A 23,761-nucleotide genomic window follows, 5' to 3' on the forward strand; every position below is an offset into this window, starting at 1 on the left:
GCAGGCCTCTACCTAACTTTTCTTTTTTTTTTTTTTTTTTGCATTCAATTCAACTTTTATTGTTGTCAGAATATGTGCCAGAAATATTCCAATCCATTAACAAGGTTCCAAAATATCTCCAGCTGGATGAATAGTGAGGTCATTCAAACCCCTAAAAAGTTACTACATACTCCTGTCTGTTTTGGCCTTCTTATTATGTTTTTTCCTTTTATTATACTTTGTGCAGAGCTTAAATTCTGCTCCATTGGACTTAAATTGTTGCACTATCTTTAAATATGTGCTAATTTTATCAGAAACTAGATGTAAGGTGATTTTAGCAGAGAAACATAGCTTGTTAATAAAATTAGTACCAATTCTGGAGTACAAGTTTGATCCTCTTAAAATAACAAGCAGTTTATGTGGAATATTGAAGTATATTTTATCATCAATGAAGTTAATAACTCTGCTTAGTTTGATATTTTCTGTGTATATATACATTTTTATAGCTTTACCAAAACAGACCTTACCCTAGACCGTGGTTTCTTTTACCTCCTTCCAATTGCTGTGTGTTCCTAAATGTGACAAAATACCTTTGCTTTAACTTTTCAAAGCTCGTAAACTACTGCCGGGTTTTTAAGAATTGGTTTGTTTAAATTCTAATGGGTCCTGGAAGCGAGCCTACCACATTTGCTGATTGTGTGAAAGATTCACAGGGTGGTGTGCTGGGGGGTCTTCTGTTTTATTTGTATAAGTAAAGTTTCCCATGCTAATTTCTCTCAAATGTGTAAAGTTGCAAGACAGGAGAACTCTTTAGCACTGGTCCTGGGTTTGGATTCTCTGCTCTGCACATGCACTCACTGGTGCCGCACTCTGCACCACACTGCACAGGCACTCACCGGCGCCACACTCTGCACATACACTCACCGGTGCTGCATTCTGCACACACTTCATGTGGCACCGGTGAGCGTGTGTGCAGAGATGCAGCACCGGTGAGCGTGTGTGCAGAGATGCAGCACCGGTGAGTGTGTGTGAAGAGGGTGGCGCAGATGAGTGTGTGTGAAGAGGACAGCACAGGTGAGCGTGTGTGAAGAGGGTGCGGGTGGGCGTGTGTGAAGAGGGTGGCACAGGTGAGCATGTGTGAAGAGGGTGCTGGTGGGTGTGTGTGAAGAGGGCGGCGCAGGTGGGCGTGTGTGAAGAGGGTGGCACAGGTGGGCGTGTGTGAAGAGGGCAGCGCAGGTGAGTGTGTGTGAAGAGGGTGCGGGTGAGCATGTGTGAAGAGGGTGGCGCGGGTGGGTGTGTGTGAAGAGGGTGGCACAGGTGAGCATGTGTGAAGAGGGTGCTGGTGGGTGTGTGTGAAGAGGGCGGCGCGGGTGGGCGTGTGTGAAGAGGGTGGCACAGGTGGGCGTGTGTGAAGAGGGCAGCGCAGGTGAGTGTGTGTGAAGAGGGTGCGGGTGAGCATGTGTGAAGAGGGTGGCGCGGGTGGGCGTGTGTGAAGAGGGTGGCACAGGTGGGCGTGTGTGAAGAGGGCAGCGCAGGTGAGTGTGTGTGAAGAGGGTGCGGGTGGGCGTGTGTGAAGAGGGTGGCGCGGGTGGGCGTGTGTGAAGAGGGTGGTGCAGGTGAGTGTGTGTGAAGAGGGCGCGGGTGGGCGTGTGTGAAGAGGGTGGCGCAGGTGAGTGTGTGTGAAGAGGGCGCGGGTGGGCGTGTGTGAAGAGGGTGGTGCAGGTGAGTGTGTGCGAAGAGGGTGCTGGTGGGCGTGTGTGAAAAGGGTGGCGCAGGTGAGTGTGTGTGAAGAGGGTGCTGGTGGGCGTGTGTGAAGAGGGTGGTGCAGGTAAGTGTGCGAAGAGGGTGCTGGTGGGCGTGTGTGAAGAGGGTGGTGCAGGTAAGTGTGCGAAGAGGGTGCTGGTGGGCGTGTGTGAAGAGGGTGGTGCAGGTGAGTGTGTGTGAAGAGGGTGCTGGTGGGCGTGTGTGAAGAGGGTGGTGCAGGTGAGTGTGCGAAGAGGGTGCTGGTGGGCGTGTGTGAAAAGGGTGGCGCAGGTGAGTGTGTGTGAAGAGGGTGCGGGTGGGCGTGTGTGAAGAGGGTGGTGCAGGTGAGTGTGCGAAGAGGGTGCTGGTGGGCGTGTGTGAAAAGGGTGGCGCAGGTGAGTGTGTGTGAAGAGGGTGCGGGTGGGCGTGTGTGAAGAGGGTGGTGCAGGTGAGTGTGTGCGAAGAGGGTGCTGGTGGGCGTGTGTGAAGAGGGCGGCGCGGGTGGGTGTGTGTGAAGAGGGTGCGGGTGGGCGTGTGTGAAGAGGGCGGCGCGGATGGGTGTGTGTGAAGAGGGTGCTGGTGGGCGTGTGTGAAGAGGGCGGCGCGGGTGGGTGTGTGTGAAGAGGGTGCGGGTGGGCGTGTGTGAAGAGGGCGGGAGAGCATGTTTCCTCTCCACCCTCCCTCCAGGAGTCACTATTAAACCAAAGCTGTTCTTGATGAGGAGCCAGTTTTTCAGAAAGCAGGTTAACATTTCTGGCAACAGAAATTAAAAATGTAAAAACATTTAAGAGTCACAGAATTTACATCTTGGTGAAAACCATTTTTTAAAAACAGAACAGTGGCTGGCCTACAGGAAGTTGGCACAGTTTGCCCTGTTTTCAGGACCCCGTTACACCTCGGGCTCGCTGCTGAACACTGGCTGACTCTCCTCGGTTTCTCTGACTCCTCACTGACTGTGCTCATCTAGTTTTTCTTCTGGAATTGGTGTTAGCTCTTATGTTTCCGTGGGAAAAATACAGATGCCTTGGGAGCTTTACGGGCTTTTTAAGTATAATTTTACACATTTGCTTCTCCGAATATATCCTAAAAACAATATGCTTGCTTTCTTTACTTATTTATTCGTTTATTTATTTAGAGACGGAGTTTTTGCTCTTGTTTCCCAGGCGGGAGTGCAATGGCGCAATCTTGGCTCACTGCAACCTCTGCCTCCTGGGTTCAAGCGATTCTTCTGCCTCAGCCTCCCAAGTAGGTGAGATTACAGGCATGCACCACCACGCCCAGCTAATTTTGTTTTTTTAGTAGAGATGGGGTTTCACCATGTTGGCCAGGCTGGCCTCGAACTCCTGACCTCAGGTGATCCACCCACCTCAGCCTCCCACAGTACTGAGGTTACAGGCGTGAGCCACCGTGCCCAGCCTGCTTTCCTTATTTTTACCCTGGCCAACACTTAAAGTTTGACAAGCATTTACACTCCTCTGCAGTAAAATTGGATTTGACTCCATGATAAATCAATTTGATCTTTCACTCTACATTTTTGCGAGTGTTTTAAATGTTTCATCACTTCATACCCTTATACATGCAAAAAAGAAACCTTGCTATTTTCTAATCAAATGAACAGTTTTGCTAACGTATCTTCAATTTTTGAAGGCTCCCAGGAACTTGTATTGTATATCGAAGCTTTTTAAAAATTTCTCATTTGAGGCCAGGCACAATGGCTCACACCTGAAATTCCAGTGCTTTGGGAAGCCAAGATGAGAGGATTACTTTGAGGCCTGGAGTTCAAGACTAGCTTTGGCAACATAGTGAAAACCTATCTCTACAAAATTTTTTTTTAAATTAGCCAGGCGTGGCAGTGCATGCTTTGAACTCCTGAGCTCAAGCGTAGAGTCTGAGGTGGAAGGATTGCTTGCGCTGAGCTCAGGAGTTTGAGGCTGCAGTGAGCTATGATCACGCCACTGCACTCCAGCCGGGGTGACAGAGCGAGACCCTGCCTCTAAATGCAATTAAATGAAGATTAAAATAAAAAATTTCCCACTTGAAAATGTTTCTTACGACATTACCATAGCTGAAGATAGACAGAAACAAGCCCTCCTAGTAACCACATTCAGTAAAATTCTTCCCAATTTTCCTTTTCTACAGGCTCAAAAGAAAGCGTAATTCCTTCCTAAATCCCAAGCCTTAGGGACCGATCATTGTAAGAGCTGTTCACGGTGTTTCTTTAGCGTAAGAAATTAGCTCAGCTTTCATTTGGGGAGTTTTTGCAAACACAGCGGATGTGATGTCTGATATTTCCGGGTATCCCACCATTCACTTCTAAGGACAGGTGATGCCGTGGCCCCCAGCTTTTCCCACATTGGTATATTCAGAGCTGAAAGGCTTCACCTAACACTCGGAATTTCAGGTTTCTAAGTTGTACATCCTTTTTGTTGACTAGTCTATAGTAGAAAAGATCATTTTACATATTATTTGAATATTTATTTTAGAATAGATTTAGAGTTACATATTTTTGAATAATTTACTTTAGAATAGCTTTAGTTACATATTCCTTTATATATAAATATATCTTTATATTATTTTTGTATATTCACTGCTGACAAGTCCAAGAAGCAGAATCCTACTCATTTGTTTGTAACTTTCAGTTAAAAGAAAAAATTAAGGTGAGAATTATCTGAGTATGGTTTCTACCGTGATGGCAGGCTACCAATTTTAGTCCGGCCTACATTTAAAATACTCTACAGTGTCAGCAGAGCAAAGTGTTTTCAGAACACTCCGATTTTTCATTAATCTCCATGGCTGAGGAGCTAGTATCTACATACTTTTAGTTAATTGTAGTTAAATAACTGATTAAAAAGCATTTGATTTTGCAACTAAGACAAAACGTGAAGGCAAAGTGCAAGTTTATTATAAAATGAAAATAAGAATATTATAAAACAAAACCTTCCAGGTGTTGGATTGTCTAGCAAGTTCTACTGTGGGTGCTGCAAGGGCATAGCTGGGTGCAGAGACCAGTGGCGCCTCGGGCTCTGGAGTCCGAGGACATAAGTTAAACAAGCTAGTCAAGCCCCAGATGCTTGGGAGGCAGAAGCAGGAGGATTCCTTCAGCCCAGGAGATCAAATCTAGCCTGATCAACATAGTCTTATAACAAAAGAAGAAGAAGCTGGTGGTTTCTCACCATAACCTTTTCTCGTGGAATTCTGCCTCAGCTCTTCTGGGAACAGGGAGTGCGTGTTTTATTGAGTAGGATTTTGCATTTTTCTAAACTGGCTGCAAACCTGCCTCCTCCATCCAAGCTCTGCCAGCACTAATCATTTCCAGGGATCCAAGTGGCTTTAAAACACAAGTTAGAAATGGGAGGGGTGGTGATCTCCTCAGTAATATGAATTATTGGAGTATAAAAGATAACTAAATTTTAACCAAAATATTGAAAGTGTTAATGCTGTTGTTATCAGATAGAATAAACTGTTACAAATGCAGCCTCCACTCAGAATGAATCAGACTTGTCACCTGGGCCTGAACAGACCTAATTGGTCATTTTTAATGACTGCTGCCAGCCCACAGCAGAATACCGCAGTTGTTAATATTTCTAATTGTGGTAGGATGCTATATGGAATGGATTTTGTTTTATATATTACTAAAATTCTATGTAAAATACAGAAAGTTAAGATTAGAAAGCCTTCGTACAGCACAATGAATATTTATTTAATGGCTATACTGTTCCTGTGGTTGAAGTCCCATTTATTTAGTATGTCTAAGTTATAGGTGACTCTGGATCTCCAAAGGCAAATTAGTCATGGAAAAATCTTTACTTTTGGAAAATCACTATGTTGCTTCTCAAAAAGTATACTAGTTACGGCAAGGTAGTATTTAGTATCTTTTATATCAACATTGAGGCTGGCGTGGTGGCTCACGCCTATAATCCCAGCTTTTTGGGAGGCTGATGCAGGTAGATCACCTGAGGTCAGGAGTTTAAGGCCAGCCTGGCCTTAAACTCCACTAAAAATACAAAAATTAGCCAGGGGTGTTGGTGTGTGCCTGTAATCCCAGCTACTCGGGAGGCTGAGGCAGGAGAATTGCTTGAACCCGGGAGGTGGAGGTTGCAGTGAGCCAAGATCGTGTCACGGCACTCCAGCCTGGGCAACAGAGCAAGACTCCGTCTAAAAAAAAAAAAGATTAAAGTAAAATACTTTTATTGTCTTGTTTTCTGTTTTCATTTGTATTTTGATATCGTATCTGGTTCTCTATCTTAATGGAATGAAGAAGTACTCATGCAGTTCATTTACAACCTGAAATTAAATTTTAATAAGTATCAGCTTGAAACTAAGTTTATTTTTAAAACTTTTGCTAAGATAGTCTCTTGTGTTCATTTAGTTATCTAAATGCATCTTCAGAGTTAGCCTGGGCTTCTGGGAGTTCTAGATAGATCTTTGAATGTTATCATTTTAAGATATCTTCCAGTGTAGAGATCTATGTGATAAAAATATATTTCTGGCCAGGCGCGGTGGCTCACGCCTGTAATCCCAGCACTTTGGGAGGCCGTGGCGGGCAGATCACGAGGTCAGGAGATTGAGACCATCTGGCTAACACGGTGAAACTCCATCTCTACTAAAAATACAAAAAATTAGCCAGGCATTGTGGCGGGCGCCTGTAGTCCCAGCTACTCGGGAGGCTGAGGCAGGAGAATGGCGTGAACCCGGGAGGTGGAGCTTGCAGTGAGCCGAGATCGCGCCACTGCACTCCAGCCTGGGCTACAGAGCGAGACTCCATCTCAAAAAAAAAAAAAATTTATGTATATATGTATATAATTCTTTGTAGAAATTAGCTCCCTAAATACTTGGGGTTGGTGAAGACCGGGGATTTGGAAGACTTTTCTTAGGAGACTTGTTTAGCATTCAGAAGGGACTCAGGCCACATTGGGTTTCTATTTTAGGTTGAAAGTTGTGGCTCCTCACTGCCCTTTTTACCCACGATAAACTGCATAGCAAATCAGTCAAAGCAATGACTCATCTCCTAATCCTGCTCCTTAAAGGGGGAAACCAGATGCTTGCAGTTCCCGGAGTGGTAGTGTTTTTTTGTTTTTTGTTTTTTGTTTTGAGACAGAGTCGCCCAGGCTGGAGTGCAATGGCGCGATCTCGGCTCACTGCAGGCTCCGCCCCCTGGGGTTCACGCCATTCTCCTACCTCAGCCTCCGGAGTAGCTGGGACTACAGGCGCCCACCACCTCGCCCGGCTAATTTTTTGTATTTCTAGTAGAGATGGGGTTTCACTGTGTTAGCCAGGATGGTCTCGATCTCCTGACCTCGTGATCCGCCCGCCTCGGCCTCCCAAAGTGCTGGGATTACAGGCGTGAGCCACCGCGCCCGGCCTTTGATCATGCCAAGGTGAGGACCGTCATTCCATCCCTTGCAAAGTGAATCAAAGTGAATCATAGCCAAACACAGATAAGACCGGAGGGTGTCTGCACTGAGCAGTCCAGGAAGGAGGGGAGCTGCAGCGGCTGTCACCGGGCTGGGGACACAAGGAGGAATTGCAGGTGAAATCAGATCCAATTTCAACTTGAGGAAAATTAAGCCCCAGGAGCTGCTGGTAGAGCCCAGACCTTGCTGCTGAGTCATCTGCAGGGATTATCCCGGGAGTTGCTGGTAGTTCCAGCTGTGGTAGAGCCAGACCTTGCTGCTGAGTCATCTGCACAGATAATTCCGTGACTGAAAGGCCGTGGGTAGGGACGTGAATGGAGGAAGTGGAGTAGATGAAATGGTTAAATGTTGGAGAAAAGAGGCTATTTATGAATATGACCACTGTCATTTAGATAAAATTTCTGGAGTTTTATCATTGAAAAAAGTCTCATTATGTTTCTATTTGAAAGCAAACCATTATGCTTTTTTCAGGAAAAAAAAAAAACCACGAGTCACGTTATGCTTGAAAGTATTTAATTCAGACCATTTCATCTTTAAGAAGGCCTCTGGTCACATTATGCGGATGATTGGCTTATTAAATGGAATTCCTATTTCTTGCACTATGTTGTGGTATCAATATGAGAAGCCTAATTAACAGAATAAAAAGCATTAAAGCTTCTTTAGCTAAAGTCAAACTTAGAGAATTGTCTAATGGTATGTAGCCCCTCGTTCTGAGACGGGCGTTTTCCCCAGATAACTTGAAAATCTACTGGTAACAGCCACTTCCCCTTTAAAGAAGTCTATTACTAATAGCCACGACAAAATGGTATTGTATTTCAAAGTTACGAATTTGCAGGCCTTAAAAACTAACTTATTTTTCCTGATTATTGAGTTTATTGTAGAATTCTACATGTAAGCATTCCCTAGCCGCTATAGCTTTGAATAAGCAGAGCTTTTTTCAGAGTTCTGGTAGCGCCCAGCCCAGCACCTTTTATTCTGAATGTGAAGTGTGTGCCTCCGTGTCACAGAGCCACAGCCTCCCCAGGGACGCTGCGCGCGGAGCCCTGTCAGAGCAGCACGTCAGTGACAGCGGCAGCCGAGCCAGGAAGTTATCAGGCAGCCTCGACCACCACCAGATTTGACTCCGCGAGCTCTTTTGAGGGAAAACCTGGTAAAACGTCAAGGTGTCTAACTGACCTCGCCTTTATCATCTGTTCTGTAAATCTTAGGAAAGGTCTGGAAAAAAAATCAAAACTATTCTGTCAGTTAAAGGGCAGCCACTCCTGGCTCTCCAGGATGCCAAGGGCTGAGTGATCCCGAGCTGATCTGCAGAAGCACAGCCTGTGGCATTTGCGGTTTATTGTCATGAAAATGATTCAATGTAGAACTTTTTCAAATGGCAAAATCAAACCGCTCTTTATATTGTTTTTGAATGAGTTGTCATGGAAACAAAATGGAAATAAATGGTGTTTTTTTTCCAGATTTGTGCTCATTGCAGGTCTTCCCAAAATAGTAGCTTTACTGAATGAACAAAGAACTAAAATGAAGGTCCCAAACTCATCGCTAAGGGGCCTCCACTAAAGAGCATCACCCCCAGAGGGGCGCGGGTCTCAGGGTCCTCGTGGCCGCGTATGAATTATGGCACCACAGGAGAGGAACGAGTCCTTTCCGGGCACATGAGGAGGAGGAATCAGTGTTAATGGGTGGCTTTGCATCTGTGTAATCTCATAAACTTAAGTTAGCCGAAGCTGTCGTTGAGACTGGCGTTTCCGAATTGGATTGAAGGCTTCAGGCTTCACGCCAGCGCACCACAGCCTGTTCTGAGTATCTGTGCTGAGAGGCTGTAAGATTAGTGTGAACAGGAGAAGTTTGCAGGTAGGCCTCTCACTTCATTACCATTGGGTTTCTTACTGCCGGTGTTCAGACAGGTAGCCATGACTCGCTGGAGTTTGATCGCCTTTTCTTCCCTCATGTTGGTGGAAACATCAGTGAGCTGAAATGTGTAGCGAGATAAAGTGGGCAAACGCAGGAGGAAGGAAGAGGCAGCGCCAGCCTTAGGTGGTCATGAATTGCATACTCAGACCGTGGCTCATGGGGAATTGGTTGCCATTGACCATGTGAAGCAGCTCCAGCCTCCACGCCAGTTGTATATTGGTTAAAAGTTTATCCTTGGTGTGATAAGTGTGTGGAACGGGAGAGAGGCCATCTCTGCCTCTGAGATGGGATTCGGGTTTCAGTTCGTTGTCTGCAGAGTAGTGAAGTTTGGCAGGGATTCTCTGAAGCCTCAGGGTCTACACAGGCACCCTGAGGAGCAGCCTCTGCAGATGGGGCCTGATCTCTGCCAGGGCAGTAGGAAGCGTGACACGTCCCGCCAGCCAGGCCACAGAGCTGAACGCTGCCTCCTGCTCTGTCCAGGTCCCGCTCCCGGTCCCCTCGGAGGAGAGCCCACTCCCCTGAGAGACGGAGGGAAGAGAGGAGTGTGCCCACTGCCTACCGCGTGAGCAGCAGCCCCGGGGCCAGCAGGAAGCGGACCCGCTCCAGGTAGGCCACTGGGTGTGCACGCAGGTGCCAGATGCGGGCCAGGTTTCCCTGGGTGGAAAGGGCATCTGAAGGTCGAGTATCTGTGAGCAGAGCTGTGGATGACCAGAGGGAGGTGCTGAGTCCCCACCACCGTGGCGTGGCCATCACTGTTGACACTTGATCACACTGAGCTCCTGTGTCTGGTGGGCAGGTGTCACTCACCCACCGGGGCTCTGCACGGCCTGGCTTCGCATCCAGCTTTCCACTGTGCTGGTACCTCGGCTGGGTCCACATGCAGCTGCTGCCCCTCTACCTGCTGGTGGAGAGGACAGGAAGGCACAAACAGAAGGAAAATGCAAGCTTCCGGTCCTAAAGCCTCCTGGTCTCAAGGACAGTCACTGTGGTTGCCTGGGTGCTGTGTGACTGTGACCACAGCCCAGGCTGGAGCTCCCAGGAGAGGCCGTGGAGTCCTGCTGGGGCCTAGAGGGCATGGAGCATCCATCCCTTACCTCTTGACCACTAAGGAGACCCTGTCTTGGTTGGAGCAGGAGATGGAGGGAGGTTGGCGTTCATGTTCATCAAGTAGAAGCCCCAGCCGTGGTGCCTGGCAGGGCCTCTGACCGCCCAGGGTGCCACAGGCTCACCCCTCACTCAGTGCCTGGCACTCAGTAGAGGTTCCACCTTTCACTTCAGGAAATACGTCCACCATCTGTCCTCTCGCCCCGGCCTCCAGTAGCTGTGGACGGCCACCTCCATTGGTGCTGCCAGTGAGCACTACCCTCTTGGCTGTGGGAGTGCCATCTCACGAGCGCCTCCTCTGGTTCTCACCCACTGATGTCACCACCCAGTGCCTTGCGTGGGGCAGCCGTGCATTTCCACTCTTTCCAAGCACAGGGAGCTTGTTTTGTGTCCCACGTGGAGTTCATGCAGCCTCCTGGCTGTGTGGGTGGACCGTGTCTGCGTCTGGAGTCACATAGAGAAGGATGGAGCGCTGCACATCGTAGCCTTGAGTTTCTTAACACGGTGCTGCTAAGTGCATGGGGGTCAGGACACTCAGGGTCCCAGAGCCTTCCAGAGGACGAGCCTTACATTGCCAGGGTCACCAACACACTGGGACCCTCCTTCTCCTGGAACAGATGGCCCCAGCCATCACCCACACTGCCTAGCCACAAGGCACACACTAGGCAGAGAGCCGCAGCAGGTCCTGGGCAAGAAGACCGTGCTGCGGTTGGCCTAGTACCACAGTTCCCTCCGTTGACAAGATGTGATTTTTTCTTAAAACAGAAAAATTAGCAAAGGAACCGTAAAGCAGATAGATACCAGCAAATGTTTCATGTACAACTGGCTCTGTTTGTAAATTACATTGTGCTTAGTAATCCTACACTGAGCATTCATGTCTACTCTCATACAATCTGATGAAAATTACAATGTTAGAATCCATCCCTTAAGTAATTTCGCATCAGAAATTCACCATCACCTTTGGTATATGTGAAGGGCATGGTTGGAAATTAATTCCTTCTGTCTCAACAGAAAAGGCCTTCCTTTGCCTTCACATTAACCTTTGCTTTAAGAGAGACCTCGTGGGAGCAGGTAGTGATTGTATCTGGAAGTAGCAGCGTCCCGACGGCAGCCAGCACACTCAGACGCCACACTCGCGTGACCTGCTGACATTCTCACCGAGCGCTAACAGGTCACACAAGAGAAGCAAAGGGTTAGACTCAGTGCAGTGCTGAGCCCTGAGCTGCCCTGCCCAGACAGACGGAATTAAACCTGCAAACCTAACTCTGCAGAGTGTTAAACTGTGATTCACTAGGAACTCAATAGAGGTGAATACGTGTGTAATTACTGGTCAACTCTGTAGTCTTAATTACAAGCCCCCAGTTAGTCTGTAAATCCAGAATATGGGTTTGGTTTTGTTTTCTTTGGGGGGTGTTTTTTTTGAGACAGGGTCTCACCCTGTTTCCCAGGCTGGAGTGCAGTGGCGTAATCACAGCTCACTGCAGCTTCTACCTCCTGGGCTCAAGCCATCCTCCCACCTCAGCCTCCTGAGTTGCTGGGGCCACAGGCTCTCACCACCGTGCCTGGCTGGCTGCTCTCAAGCTCCTGGCCTCAAGTGATCGACCTGCCTCAACCTCCAAAAGTACTGGGATTGCAGGCATGAGGTACCGTGCCTGGTACAGAATATGTTTTATTAGCAATCATTATATTAATCCTACAGCCAGGCTGTGTCCCTGTCTCAGAGTGGGCGTCCACTTCCTTGCTGCGGCGCAGTGCACGTAATTCAGCTACCACATTGCTGTCACTTTAATGCTGTGACAGCACCAGACCAAACCCAGGGAAATGCCCACTACCCAGATTTGACTGTTTTTTCTTTTTCTTTTTTATTTTTATTTGAGATAGGGTCTGACTCCCATTGCCCAGGCTGGAGTGCAGTGGCACGATCTCAGCTCACTGCAGCCTCAACCTTCTGGGTTCAACTGATCTCCCACCTCAGCCTCCGGTGTAGCTGAGACCACAGGCACATGGAACCATGCCCAGCTAAATTTTTTGTATTTTTAATAGAGACAGGGTTTTGCCATGTTGCCCAGGATGGTCTCAAAATTCTGAGCTCAAGCAATCTGCCTACCTCAGCCTCCCAAAGTGCTGGCGTAAACCATCGTGTCTGGCCCTGAAGGGTCATTTCTGTAAACTAATTATTGCCTGATTCTTTCACTGACTTCTTACTTTGGAATTTTTTTAACTTACAGGAAAGTTTTTAAAATAGTGCAATGGGGCCAGGCTCAGTAGCTCACACCTATAATCCCAGCACTTGGAGGCCAAGATAGGAGGATCACTTGAGCTCAGGAGTCGGCGGCTGTAGTGTGGGCTGTGATCGTGCCTGTGAATAGCCACTGCACCCCCTACCTGGGCAACAGAGTGAAACCCTCTCTTTCAAAAAGAAGTGTACAATAAACACCCATATGCATAAAATCTGTAGCTCAGTTCCACAAGAGCTGACATTTTGCCACATTGCTCTCTCTCACCCCTTCCCATCCCGCCCATCCCATCCACTCCCCTCCCTCCCTCCTCCGTTCGTATGTGTATTTCATGACCTTGGCATTGTTGAGAATTCCCGGCCAGCTGCACTATAAATGGTCCCACAGTCGGGCTTCGTCTTGCTATGTCCCCGTGGCTGGGTTCAGGGCGGATGTTTTGGCTGCATAGGCGACATTGCGTAGCTTCCCATTGCATCACAGATCAGGAGACAGAAGTGTCCATTTGTCCCGTCATTCATGATGCTGAGTTTGACCACTTGATTAAGGCTGCATCTGCCCCTTCGTCTCCCCACCGGCGAGGAATCCAGGAGGTGACACTGAAGCAGCGCAGCTCTCCTGCTCCCAGCAGCTGTCTTCTCATTTGTCTCAGCATCCCTGGGTGACCCCTGCCTGAATCAGTTCTTACACTGCTGACTGCAAAATAGTGACTTTCCCCCTGTCTTCTTCCTTCTGTGTTTATGCTGAAGACCCTGCCCCTTTGTTTAAATCTCACCGTGGACTCAGGAGCATTTTTGGTTTTGATGTTTGATTTGTTGTGTGGTAATCCATTGCTATTATTATTCTATTAGATGGTGACATTGTCTCCAGTTTGGCCAGTGGCAACCCTTTCAAGTCAGTTCTGTTCTTTTGACACCTCCCATAGTTCTTTGCGTTGTTGCTTTTGGTACAAGATGTTCCACGTTTGCCGGGTGTTTTCCCTTCTCCAGCCCTGGAATCTGCCATTTCTTCAAGGACCTCTGGTTCCTTTTAGTGAATATTTGAAAATCCAGATGTGGATGTATGAGGAATTTTTAGGAGTAAAATTTGGTACAGTGTGGAAATATATAAAACAACATTCATCAAAGTTATTTTGAGTATGTCATAAAAGTGTTTTTCAGCCAGGCACAATGGCAGGCACCTACATCCGCAGCTACTTGAAGGGCTGAGTGGATCTCCTGAGCCTAGGAGTTCACATCCAGGGCTTTTCACAAGAAGGTTGACCAAATCTTCTGGTAGCACACTTCAACAAGATGTCCCGGTTATCTTAGTGTAGCAAATACAATGAATAATTAGTTACAAGTTTTTCCCATTGAGTTTCTAGTACTTAACACTGCACGAGGCACATGGACAACTATTTGTTGAGCGAGTGAATGGGAGTTTACTGCTGCAGTAAAGATCTTTCTTTATACATGAAATGTTAATTCAAGGTAGACTTTGCTAACTGAAGGATGCGTAACCTAATTCCCTAGAGCAACCACTAAAAACAAAAATGTAGCTAAAAAGCCAACAGAAGATATAAAGTAGGATTCTAGACGCTTTCTTAAATTCATGAAACAACACAAAAGGGCAGGTGGGGGAAAGAACAAATGGGACAAATAAAAAGCAAGATTGTAAACCATCTGTAAAATAATTAAATGTAAGAAGACTAAAGACTAGTTAAAAGGCAGTGATTGCAGAGTGGATTAAAGAGCAAGACCTGGCCTGGCGCGGTGGCTTATACCTGTAATCCAGCACTTTGGGAGGCCGAGGCAAGCGGATTACCTGGGGTCAGGAGTTCAAGACCAGCCTGGCCAACAAGGTGAAACCCCGTCTCTACTAAAAATATAAAAATTAGTCAGGTGTGGTGTCACGTAATCCCAGCTACTCGGGAGGCTGAGGCAGGAGAATTGCTTGAACCTGGGAGGCAGAGGCTGCAGTGAGCCAAGATCACGCCACTGCATTCCAGCCTGGGTGACAAAGTGAGACTCTATCTCAAAAATAAATAAATAAACAAAACTTTTCCACCAAACTCCAGGCCCAGATGGCTTCACCAGTGAATTCTAACATTCAAGAAAGGAGGGGCCGGGCACGATGGTTCACATCTATAATCCCAGCACTTCGGGAGGCTGAGGTGGGTGGATCACGAGGTCAGGAGTTCGAGACCAGTCTGGCCAACATAGTGAAACTCTGTCTCTACTAAAAGTACAAAAAATTAACCGGGTGTGGTAGTGTGCGTCTGTAATCCCAGCTACTTGGGAGGCTGAGGCAAGAGAATCACTTGAACTTGGGAGGCGGAGGTTGCAGTGAGTCGAGATTGCGCCCCAGCCCGCGACAGTGCAAGACTCCGTCTCAAAAAACAAAAAGAGAGAAGGGATACTCTTTTAAAAAAAATAGATGAAGGAACACTTCCCATCTCATCTCTTGAGTCTATCATAACTCTCATACCTAAGCCAGATAAGGATTCTGTGTTTGGGGGAAGGGGTGTGCACATGCACCCTTGTCTGTTCACAGATCAGTACTGTGTATGCGCCCGTGTGTGTTCACAGACCGGTACTGTGTGTGCGCCCGTGTGTGTTCACAGACCAGTACTGTGTGCGCCCGTGTGTTCACAGACCGGTACTGTGTGTGCACCCGTGTGTGTTCACAGACCAGTACTGTGTGCGCCCGTGTGTTCACAGACCAGTACTGTGTGCGCCCGTGTGTTCACAGACCGGTACTGTGTGTGCGCCCGTGTGTGTTCACAGACCAGTACTGTGTGCGCCCGTGTGTTCACAGACCGGTACTGTGTGTGCGCCCGCCGTGTGTGTTTACAGACCAGTACTGTGTGTGCGCCCGTGTGTGTTCACAGATCAGTACTGTGTGTGCGTATGTGTGTGTTCACAGACCAGTACTGTGTGCGCCCGTGTGTGTTTACAGACCGGTACTGTGTGTGCGCCCGTGTGTGTTCACAGACCAGTACTGTGTGCACCCGTGTGTGTTCACAGACCGGTACTGTGTGTGCATATGTGTGTGTTCACAGACCGGTACTGTGTGTGCACCCATGTGTGTTCACAGACCAGTACTGTGTGTGCGCCCGTGTGTGTTCACAGATACTGTGTGTGCATATGTGTGTGTTCACAGATCATTACTGTGTGCGCCCGTGTGTGTTTACAGACCAGTACTGTGTGCGCCCATGTGTGTGTTCACAGACCAGTACTGTGTGTGCGCCCCTGTGTGTTCACAGACCAGTACTGTGTGTGCGCCTGTGTGTGTTCACAGATACTGTGTGTGCATATGTGTGTGTTCACAGATCATTACTGTGTGTGCGCACATATGTGTTCACAGATCAGTACTGTGTGTGCACGTGTGTGTTCACAGACCAGTGCTGTGTGTGCACACGTGTGCACAGATCGGTGCTGTGTGTGCACATGTGTTCACAGATCAGTACTGTTGTGCATGTGTGTTCACAGATCAGTACTGGTGCGCATGCATGTGTGTTCACAGACCAGTGCTGTGTGTGCACGTGTATATGTTCACAGACCAGGACTCTCAAGAACATAGATGCAAAAATACTTCACAAAATATTAGCCAACTAAGCATTACTGAGACTCCTGTTCTCCACAAGTTGATGCAAAGATGCAGTGCAGTCCCACTCAGAGCTCCCACGGCTTTTCTAGAAATTGGCACACAAACTCCGAAGCATGTGTGGAAATGCAGATGACCTGGGAGAGCCAAAACAACCTCCTTGACAGAGGGCAGGATTTCAAGACTTACCAGAAAGCTACAGTAACCAAGGCAGTGTGGTGTTAGCATGAGGATACAATAGAGCAGTGGGATGGAATAGAAAGTACAGAAAAAAAATTCCATACCCAAAGGGCAGGGGGCGAGCACCACCGCCACAGCGATTCAGTGAGGAAAAAGAGAAAGGAAAGTCTTTTTTTTTTTTTTTTTTTTTTTAAGAGACAGGGTCTCACTCCGTGGCCCACGCTGGAGTGCAGCAGTGGTGTGATCTCGGCTCAGCCCGGCTGACTGCAGCCTCCTGGGCTCAAGGAATCCTCCCGCCTCAGCTGGGACTGCAGGCACATGCCACCATGCCCGGCCAATTTTTTTTTATTATTTGTAGAGACGGGGTCTCGCTATGTTGCCCAGGCTGATGTTTAACTCCTAGGCTCAAGCAGCCCTCCTACCTTGGCCTCCCAAAATGCTGTGACTGCAGGCGTGAGCCACAGCACCCAGCCAGGAAAGTCTTTCCAACAAAACTTGCATGAACAGCTGAATATCGGAATGGGGAAAAAGTGCACTGCACACTATATGCAAAATTTAATTCAGGGTGGATCAGAGATCTAAACAAAAACTAGAACCATTAAGCTTTTTGAAGAAAACACAGAATATGTTCATGAATTTGAGGGTGGCAAAGATTCCTTAAGATGTAGAAAACCCTCTGATAAGAGGAAAAAACCAATTAGACTTCATTGAAGTTTAAAAACTTCTCTCAAAAGGCACAGTTAAGAAGATGAATAGGCAGGCCGCAGGCTTTGCTGCATGTGTCTCTGACAAAAGCCTGTGTCAGTACCGAAAAGACAAAGGACCCAATTAGAAGGGGGCAGATGACGCCAGCCGATTTCACAGAAGGATCTCTTAAATAGCGGGTAAGCACATGGAAAGATGTGGAATGGCATGAGTCACCAGTCAGGGACATGCTGATGAAACCACCGAGACAGGACTGGACGGGGGTCGCCCGTCCCTGAAAACCAGGACGGGCTCTGGGGAGAGAGGGCACGGGCCCAGCGGCTACGCTTTCAGACACTGGGTTTGGAAACGTTTGTGGTTTCTTGTGAAGTTAAGTATACACCTACTCCCTGACCAGCTGTCCTGTTCCTAGCTGTGAACTCCTGTATAAAGTCAACATTTAACCAAAAACACTTTGATTCATAATTACCGAAAACTGGAAACAACCAAATCTCTATTAACAGGAGAATGAACCAACAGATGATGGTAGCATCCTGTCATGTAATACTATTCATCGGTAAAAAGAACAAATTGAGGATCCCCCCGTGTCATGGAGGAGTCTCAGACATGCTTTGCTGAGCAAAAGCAGCCAGACACAGGCCAGGCACAGCGGCTCACACCTGTGATCCCAGCACTTTGGGAGGCCAAGGCAGGAGGATTGCTTGAGCCCAGGATTTCCAGGCTTTTTTTTTTTTTTTTTTTAGTAGTAGAGACCCCCATCTCTACTTAAAAAAAAAAAAAAAAAAAGCCATTTGTGGTGGTGTCTGCCTTTTGTCGTCCCAGCTACTTGGGAGGCTGAGGCAAGAGGATCACTGGAGCCTGGGAGGTCAAGGCTACAGTGGGCAGGGATTATGCCCCTGCACTCCAGTTTGGGCAACAGAGGGAAACTGTCTCAGAAACAAACAACAGAAAACCAAGAAGCCAAACCAACAGACAGACACAGACATAGTGTGGGGTTCGTCTACATAGAGCTTTAAGCTGTGCCCTAGAAACCAGAGCAGTGGGGAACACTGAGGGTGGAGAAGGGGTATAGACAAAGTGGCATTGAGGAACCTTCTGGAATGAAGGGACGCCCCTGTGTGGATAGGGCCCAGGTGTCAGGGTGTGCGCACTTGCCAAGCTCGGCGGCAGCACCGAGGACAGCGTTTCACCCAATGGATGGTGGCACCTCGGTGCTTCAAAAAAAATGAATGAGTTGCTCCGTTCCTTCAGCAAGGGCTTAGATCAGATTGTAGCAGAATTGAACCAGTTTGCAGTTAAGGATTAGTAACCTGCCTTTTGTTCATTGTGCAGCCACATAAACTCAGCTGGATTTGGGGAGTAAGTCACTTTGGACACATGTCACATGCTGGTATATATTTTATTTATTTGCTGCTTCCTTTGAAATCCTGGCACGTGTTTACAGACAACAATTTCACAAAACATTTTGCAGTTTAGAAAACTGGCTCTTGCGTGCAGGCCCCACGTGCGTGTATTGAACACTAAGAGCAGCATCTCCATTTACAGCATTTTCTCCTCACTGGGCATGTCGGGCAGGCTTCCAGAAGATGCCAGCTCGTCTGTCCAGGCCCAGCTCACCAGGGACAGCCCCTCCGGCAGCTGGATTTAAGCTGCCAGCGAGCACCGCCTCTGGCAGGTCCCACCTTGTTTGAATGGAGCTGGGTGGGAGGGCCCCAGGCCTGGCGCCGCTGCTTTAGGTCACTTCATTGGCACCAACACAGTCTGCTCACGCCCAGAACCACACAAGGGAGCCCGGACAGAAACGCTCAGTGCCCCTCTGCATATTGGGGCTGTCCCTACCAGGGCATGCTGTGATCCCTGGCTGCCGCAGCTCTAAGTTCTGCAGGGCCAGACACTAGTGGGGTCCTAGAGATGGGTAGAGGGCACAGCCCCAGCCATTAAGCAAGAATGTTCCAGATGTCGGGGGGTGGCACAAGAAATGCATGAAGTTGGGAGGCCCTGATGAGGGGCAAGGCTTGGGGTAACTGGGCCTGTGCACAGGCCCTGGGGGTCTTCCTGGAAGGCAGAGGAGGCCAGGCCGGGAAGGGGCTTCGTGGCACGCAGAATCATAAGGGAGGCCAGACGCTTGCAAGCTGTGCAGATAGCAACCCCAGGAGAGTCAGACACCAGCAGGGAACCACAGTTCCCCCTTCAGGTTGGCACATTGAGCAGTTTGGGTCCACCTGGATAGCGGGGGTGAGGCTGAGCCAGGGAGGGCAGCTTCTGCAGCAGAGGAGCCTGCAGCCCTACTCCTAGGATCTGTCCTGTCCAGGTACCAGCAAGCTGGACGGGAGGGAAGGAAGGAAGGGAGGGGAGGGAGGGGAGGGAGAGGAGAGGGGGAGGGGAGGGAAGGAAGGAAGGAAGGAAGGAAGGAAGGAAGGAAGGAAGGGAGGAAGGAAGGAAATTAGTGATGCAAATGACCCATGCAAAGACTCTCCAAGAAACACTGTACTTAGGGCTAGAAGCACAGGCTGCAGCGTCTGTTACAGATGAATTCTGAAAGAAGATGCCAGGTAGGGCACCTCAAGGCCTGGAGGGCCTCACGGGAAGGGCTCAGGCCTGTCTGCTTTTACCAAGTACATGTTCACTCTCTTAGGTGTTTGTAGGGGAGTGGCCAGGACAGCCACATGGCTCAGGTGTGGAATGGAGCTAGACCAGGCGGAAGCCGAAGGGTCAGCCTCTCCAGGCAGGAGAGAAGGATGGTCTAAGGGCAGGTGCAGGCCGGAATGTCTGGAAAGCATTTCTGGTGCGGGATTGTCAGTTTGGTGACGTGGACTCTGGGAAGCAAGGGGACAGGGGACAGCAGTCAGAGCTGAGCTGCTGCCCACAGAGCAGGCTCCACTGCCCAGAGGCTAAGCGGTATCACCAAGCGGCGGACAACTGGCAGGTCAGGAAGAAGCACCACTCCAGCCTGGACAACAGAGTGAGACCCCGTCTCTTAAGAAAAAGGAAGAAGCAGCACTAGAAGCTGCGTCCTCTAGTCTCAACTGTCTGGGAGGCTGAGGCAGGAGGTTGCTTGAGGTCAGGAGGTGAAGGCTGCAGTGAGCTGTGATGGCACCACTGCACTCCAGCCTGGACAGCAGCGCAAGACCCTGTCTTTTAAAAAAAAAAAAAAAAACGCTAAACTTTGATGTATTGATACTTTAATAAATTTCCTGTATCTTTTTGGAAATTTTTATTGATGAAACATAAGTGGCAAAGCACTATGACCTGCCTGTGGTTGCTTATCTTAGGTATTTTACATGTAAATAAAATGCTGGTTGCATCTTAAATACCACAAGTATTTTACTTGAGATCCTAAACGGGACGAAACTGCTTCCAGGGGAGACCATGCCGTCTTCGGTGTCCTGGGCGGTTTTTGTTAAACCCATGGATCGATTCCCCATGTCGTCAGTTACTGGTTAAATGAAATAAGTAGCTCTAAGAGAAATTAATGGGTTTGGAGTGGTTCCGTCCCTGAATTGTGCCTTGATGAACTCTTAGCCAAAAACTGGCTCAGATCCGAGCTTCTCCCTTTGTGCTCTGCCTTTAAACCAAAGGCACATCTCTCACAGAAACACTTGCCTTTCAGAAGTCCCCACGAGAAGAAGAAGAAGAGGCGGTCCCGGTCGCGGACCAAGTCCAAGGCCAGGTCTCAGTCGGTGTCACCCAGCAAGCAGGCAGCTCCCCGGCCCGCGGCCCCCTCGGCCCACTCGGCCAGCGTCTCCCCTGTGGAGAGTCGGGGCTCCAGCCAGGAGCGCTCCAGGTAACCCCTGCCCTCGAGCAGCTCTCCGGGGAAAGGCAAGGGGCGGCCAGCAGGACTCTCCCTCCTCCCGGAGTCCTTGCCTATGTCAGTCCTTGTCTGTGTCCGGGGGCACCAGCCACGAAGCCAAACCGCACCCCCTCTAGCAAGGAAGTGGCCCTAGATGTGGCTTCTCACAATCCATGAGCACTCAGAGGAGCAGGTCCTGTAGTGGGGAGACCCTCCTGCAGAGCCCAGGAGTGGAGCAGTCCACTTTAAGCAGCCCAGGTGTCACACACGTGCCTGATGCCCACCAGGCACACTGGACTCTGCAATGACCAGTAGACCCGGAACTGTCAGCAGGTCCCCAAGCTGCAACGGCCGGGGCCAAATGACGCCAACCTGTCAGCAGGCATCACACCTGGGCAGCAGCACAGACGTGGGCATCCCAGTCCCGGGCTAGTTGATAATGACTTCAAGTCAGACACCCTCCACTGCCCAGGCACCCACACCCTGAAGGGACCAGAGAGGGCGGCATCTGGGAACAGCTGCTCCCTTTAAACTGATTGCTTCCATAAATGTCAATCATGGGAGTGACATGCAACTGTTCCATTCTAGTGGCAGAGGCCTCGGCTCATTTGAAATGGATTAGAATCTAAGAGGTGGCACCTTTAGAGTTAAAATGTAAATCAGGCTGGGTGCCGTGGCTCATGCCTGTAATCCCAGCACTTTGGGAGGCCAGGGCAGGAATTTGAGACCAGTCTGGACAACATGGCAGGACCTTGTCTCTACTAAAAATAGGTGGCACGTGTCTGTAATCCCAGCTACTCAGGAGGCTAAGGCGAGAGGATTGCTTGAGCCCAGGAGGTAGAGGCTGCTGTGAGCCATGACGGCACCACTGCACATCAGCCTGGGTGACAGAGAGAGACCCTGTCTCTGAAAATGTAATAATGATAAAATGTACATCAGTGCAGGAGGCTGAGCATCGCTGCAGGGAGGGGGTGTTGGCTCCAGCACGCAGACGCCTCCTGCACGGGCCGAGGGCACCCACAGCCAAGGCCGTGGTTCTGGGAGGGCTGCACTGTTCTGCATCTTTCCTTTCTTTGTTTCTTTTTTCCTTTGTGTTTAAGGTAATTTTATATGAAAATCTTTTTGAGTTAGATTTGCAATTTGTAAACGTTTCAGATGAGTATAACACAGCATGTTTATGATGCCAATTTTTATTGAAGGATACTGGAGGGCTGGGCGCAGCGGCTCACACCTATAATCCCAGCACTTTGGGAGGCCGAGGCGGGTGGATCACCTGAGATCAGGAGTTCGAGACCACCCTGACCAATATGGTGAAACCCCGTCTCTACCAAAAATACAAAAATTAGCCGGGCATGGTGGCATACGCCTGCAATCCCAGCTACTCAGGAGGCTGAGGCAGGAGAATTGTTTGAATCTGGGAGGCAGAAGTTGCAGTGAGCTGAGAACGTGCCATTGCACTCCAGCCTGGGTGACAGAGTGAAACTCTTGTCTGGAAGAAAAAAAAAAAAAAAAAAAGGATACTGGAAGCAGATGCAGTGGGCGCTTCTCAGTTCTGGAGCTGGGGTTCGGAGGTGGGGATGCTGTTCGCTGGTCCTGGCTCAACGTCTTCACACGGTTGTCAGCTCTGCTCTCTCTCTCTCTGCACTAGGGGAGTCTCTCAGGAAAAAGAAGCGCAGATCTCTTCAGCAATCGTTTCTTCCGTGCAGAGCAAAATCACTCAGGTCAGTGGGCACGCCCCCCTCCCGCTCCCAGCCTTTCATCAAGGGGCCTCGTGGTTTCTCTTTTGCTAATTTTCATTCCCTGCCCCTCCTGTCATCGACACCGGCATGGGACAGGGATCTCGGGCAAAATGCCACAGGCCCTGGGTGAGGACGAGGGCAAAGCCGTGTGGCCCGCACCCTGCACAGCCAGGCTCCTCCGCCGCCCCCATGGTGCTAGCACCGTCTTTGGTCTTGACCACCAACTCGTTGATGAATTTCTTCACCGCGTGGGTTGTCTGGCCAGGTCTTCACAGGTTCTCCTCTGTGTCTCGCCCTGCACAGGATCTCATGGCCAAAGTCAGAGCGATGCTTGCAGCTTCCAAAAACCTGCAAACCAGCGCCTCCTGAGACGGGGCCAGCGGAGGCAGAGCCGGGAGGCTGCGTGGGCTTCTGGGCAGGCTCACGCGGACGCTGGCCACACCATCCACCTGGCCGCCTCCGTGGACCCTTGGTGGCTTTTGTAAATTAATTTTTGATGACATTTTAAGTTTTAAGATTTCTGACCAGCAGTCTCTTACCTGTATATTTGTAAATATATCATGTTTCTGTGAAAATGTATTATGAAATAAAATGGGAGGAAACACCTTTTCTAGCTAGACCCTGGCGTGTTTCTTCCTTCTCTCCTGGGTTGGCTTCTGGGTCTGTTTGACCGTTTTGTCGTCTGTTATATGTGTAGTCATGGAGGTGTGGCTAGGACAGGTGGGCAGCACTGGGCCTCCCTGTCCTGGGCCCCCAGCCCTCCGACAGCAGCCACTGGACTCACCTTCCCCCTCTCCACGCCTCCTGTGGTCACCACGCACCCCTTCCCAGGCCGTCAGCTCCCCGTGGGCATGTGTCCCTGCCAGCACCCATGCTGCAGCTGCTGGACAGGCCCTCCCTGCGGCAGTGGCACACAGCAGGAGAGCAGCCCAGCCCCGCCTCACCATGCTGAGCACCACGTGTTGCCTTCAGCGCCGGCTGCTTGCTCCTGGCGCCTTTCCTGACGTGCAGATGCCCAGGACTCCACTGCAGGCTTCGGCCCCCCAGTGGAAACACAATCTCTGTGTAGCTGAGGGTCCGGCCACCTGGAGTTGGGGCTCATAAGGTCCTTACACCAGAAATGAGGATTTGCTGCTTGTCTGCTGTAGGCAGGTCACAGTGACACTTTTGTCCCCACGGGAAGGAAACTCCCTGGCGTTCACTTAAACCCCTGCTGTGCCGAGGTCAAGTTCCATTTTCAGTTCTGCCAGTTTACCAAAACCCAGAAATTGAATGACGCTTTTTCCTCCTTACGGCGCTTGGGGTCCAGACACTGCCTGCCCGCGAAGGCCAGTGTGGGTGAGGCAGGTAGGCAAGCTGGGGCAGGTGGGTGGG

At 49.4% G+C, this 23,761-nt stretch overlaps 1 protein-coding gene across 4 annotated transcripts in view; it reads left to right on the top strand.

The window, feature by feature from the left end:
* SFSWAP (splicing factor SWAP) overlaps positions 1-23,006 on the top strand; it is an 89,094-nt gene extending 66,088 nt beyond the window's left edge. For 3 of the 4 annotated variants that reach the window (XM_030821692.1, XM_030821694.1, XM_030821695.1), the window contains 5 exons: positions 8,144-8,299; positions 9,531-9,656; positions 20,469-20,642; positions 22,297-22,369; positions 22,691-23,006. In XM_030821692.1, the coding sequence (XP_030677552.1) occupies positions 8,144-8,299; positions 9,531-9,656; positions 20,469-20,642; positions 22,297-22,369; positions 22,691-22,756 (595 nt within the window). In that variant the 3' untranslated portion in view covers positions 22,757-23,006. The remainder of the gene's footprint in view (positions 1-8,143; positions 8,300-9,530; positions 9,657-20,468; positions 20,643-22,296; positions 22,370-22,690) is intronic. The other variant, XM_030821693.1, reaches the window with a different exon arrangement.
* The last annotated feature ends 755 nt before the right edge of the window (positions 23,007-23,761 follow it).

The sequence above is a fragment of the Nomascus leucogenys genome, chromosome 10 (assembly GCF_006542625.1).
Source record: "Nomascus leucogenys isolate Asia chromosome 10, Asia_NLE_v1, whole genome shotgun sequence".
Taxonomy (NCBI): Eukaryota; Metazoa; Chordata; class Mammalia; order Primates; family Hylobatidae; genus Nomascus; species Nomascus leucogenys.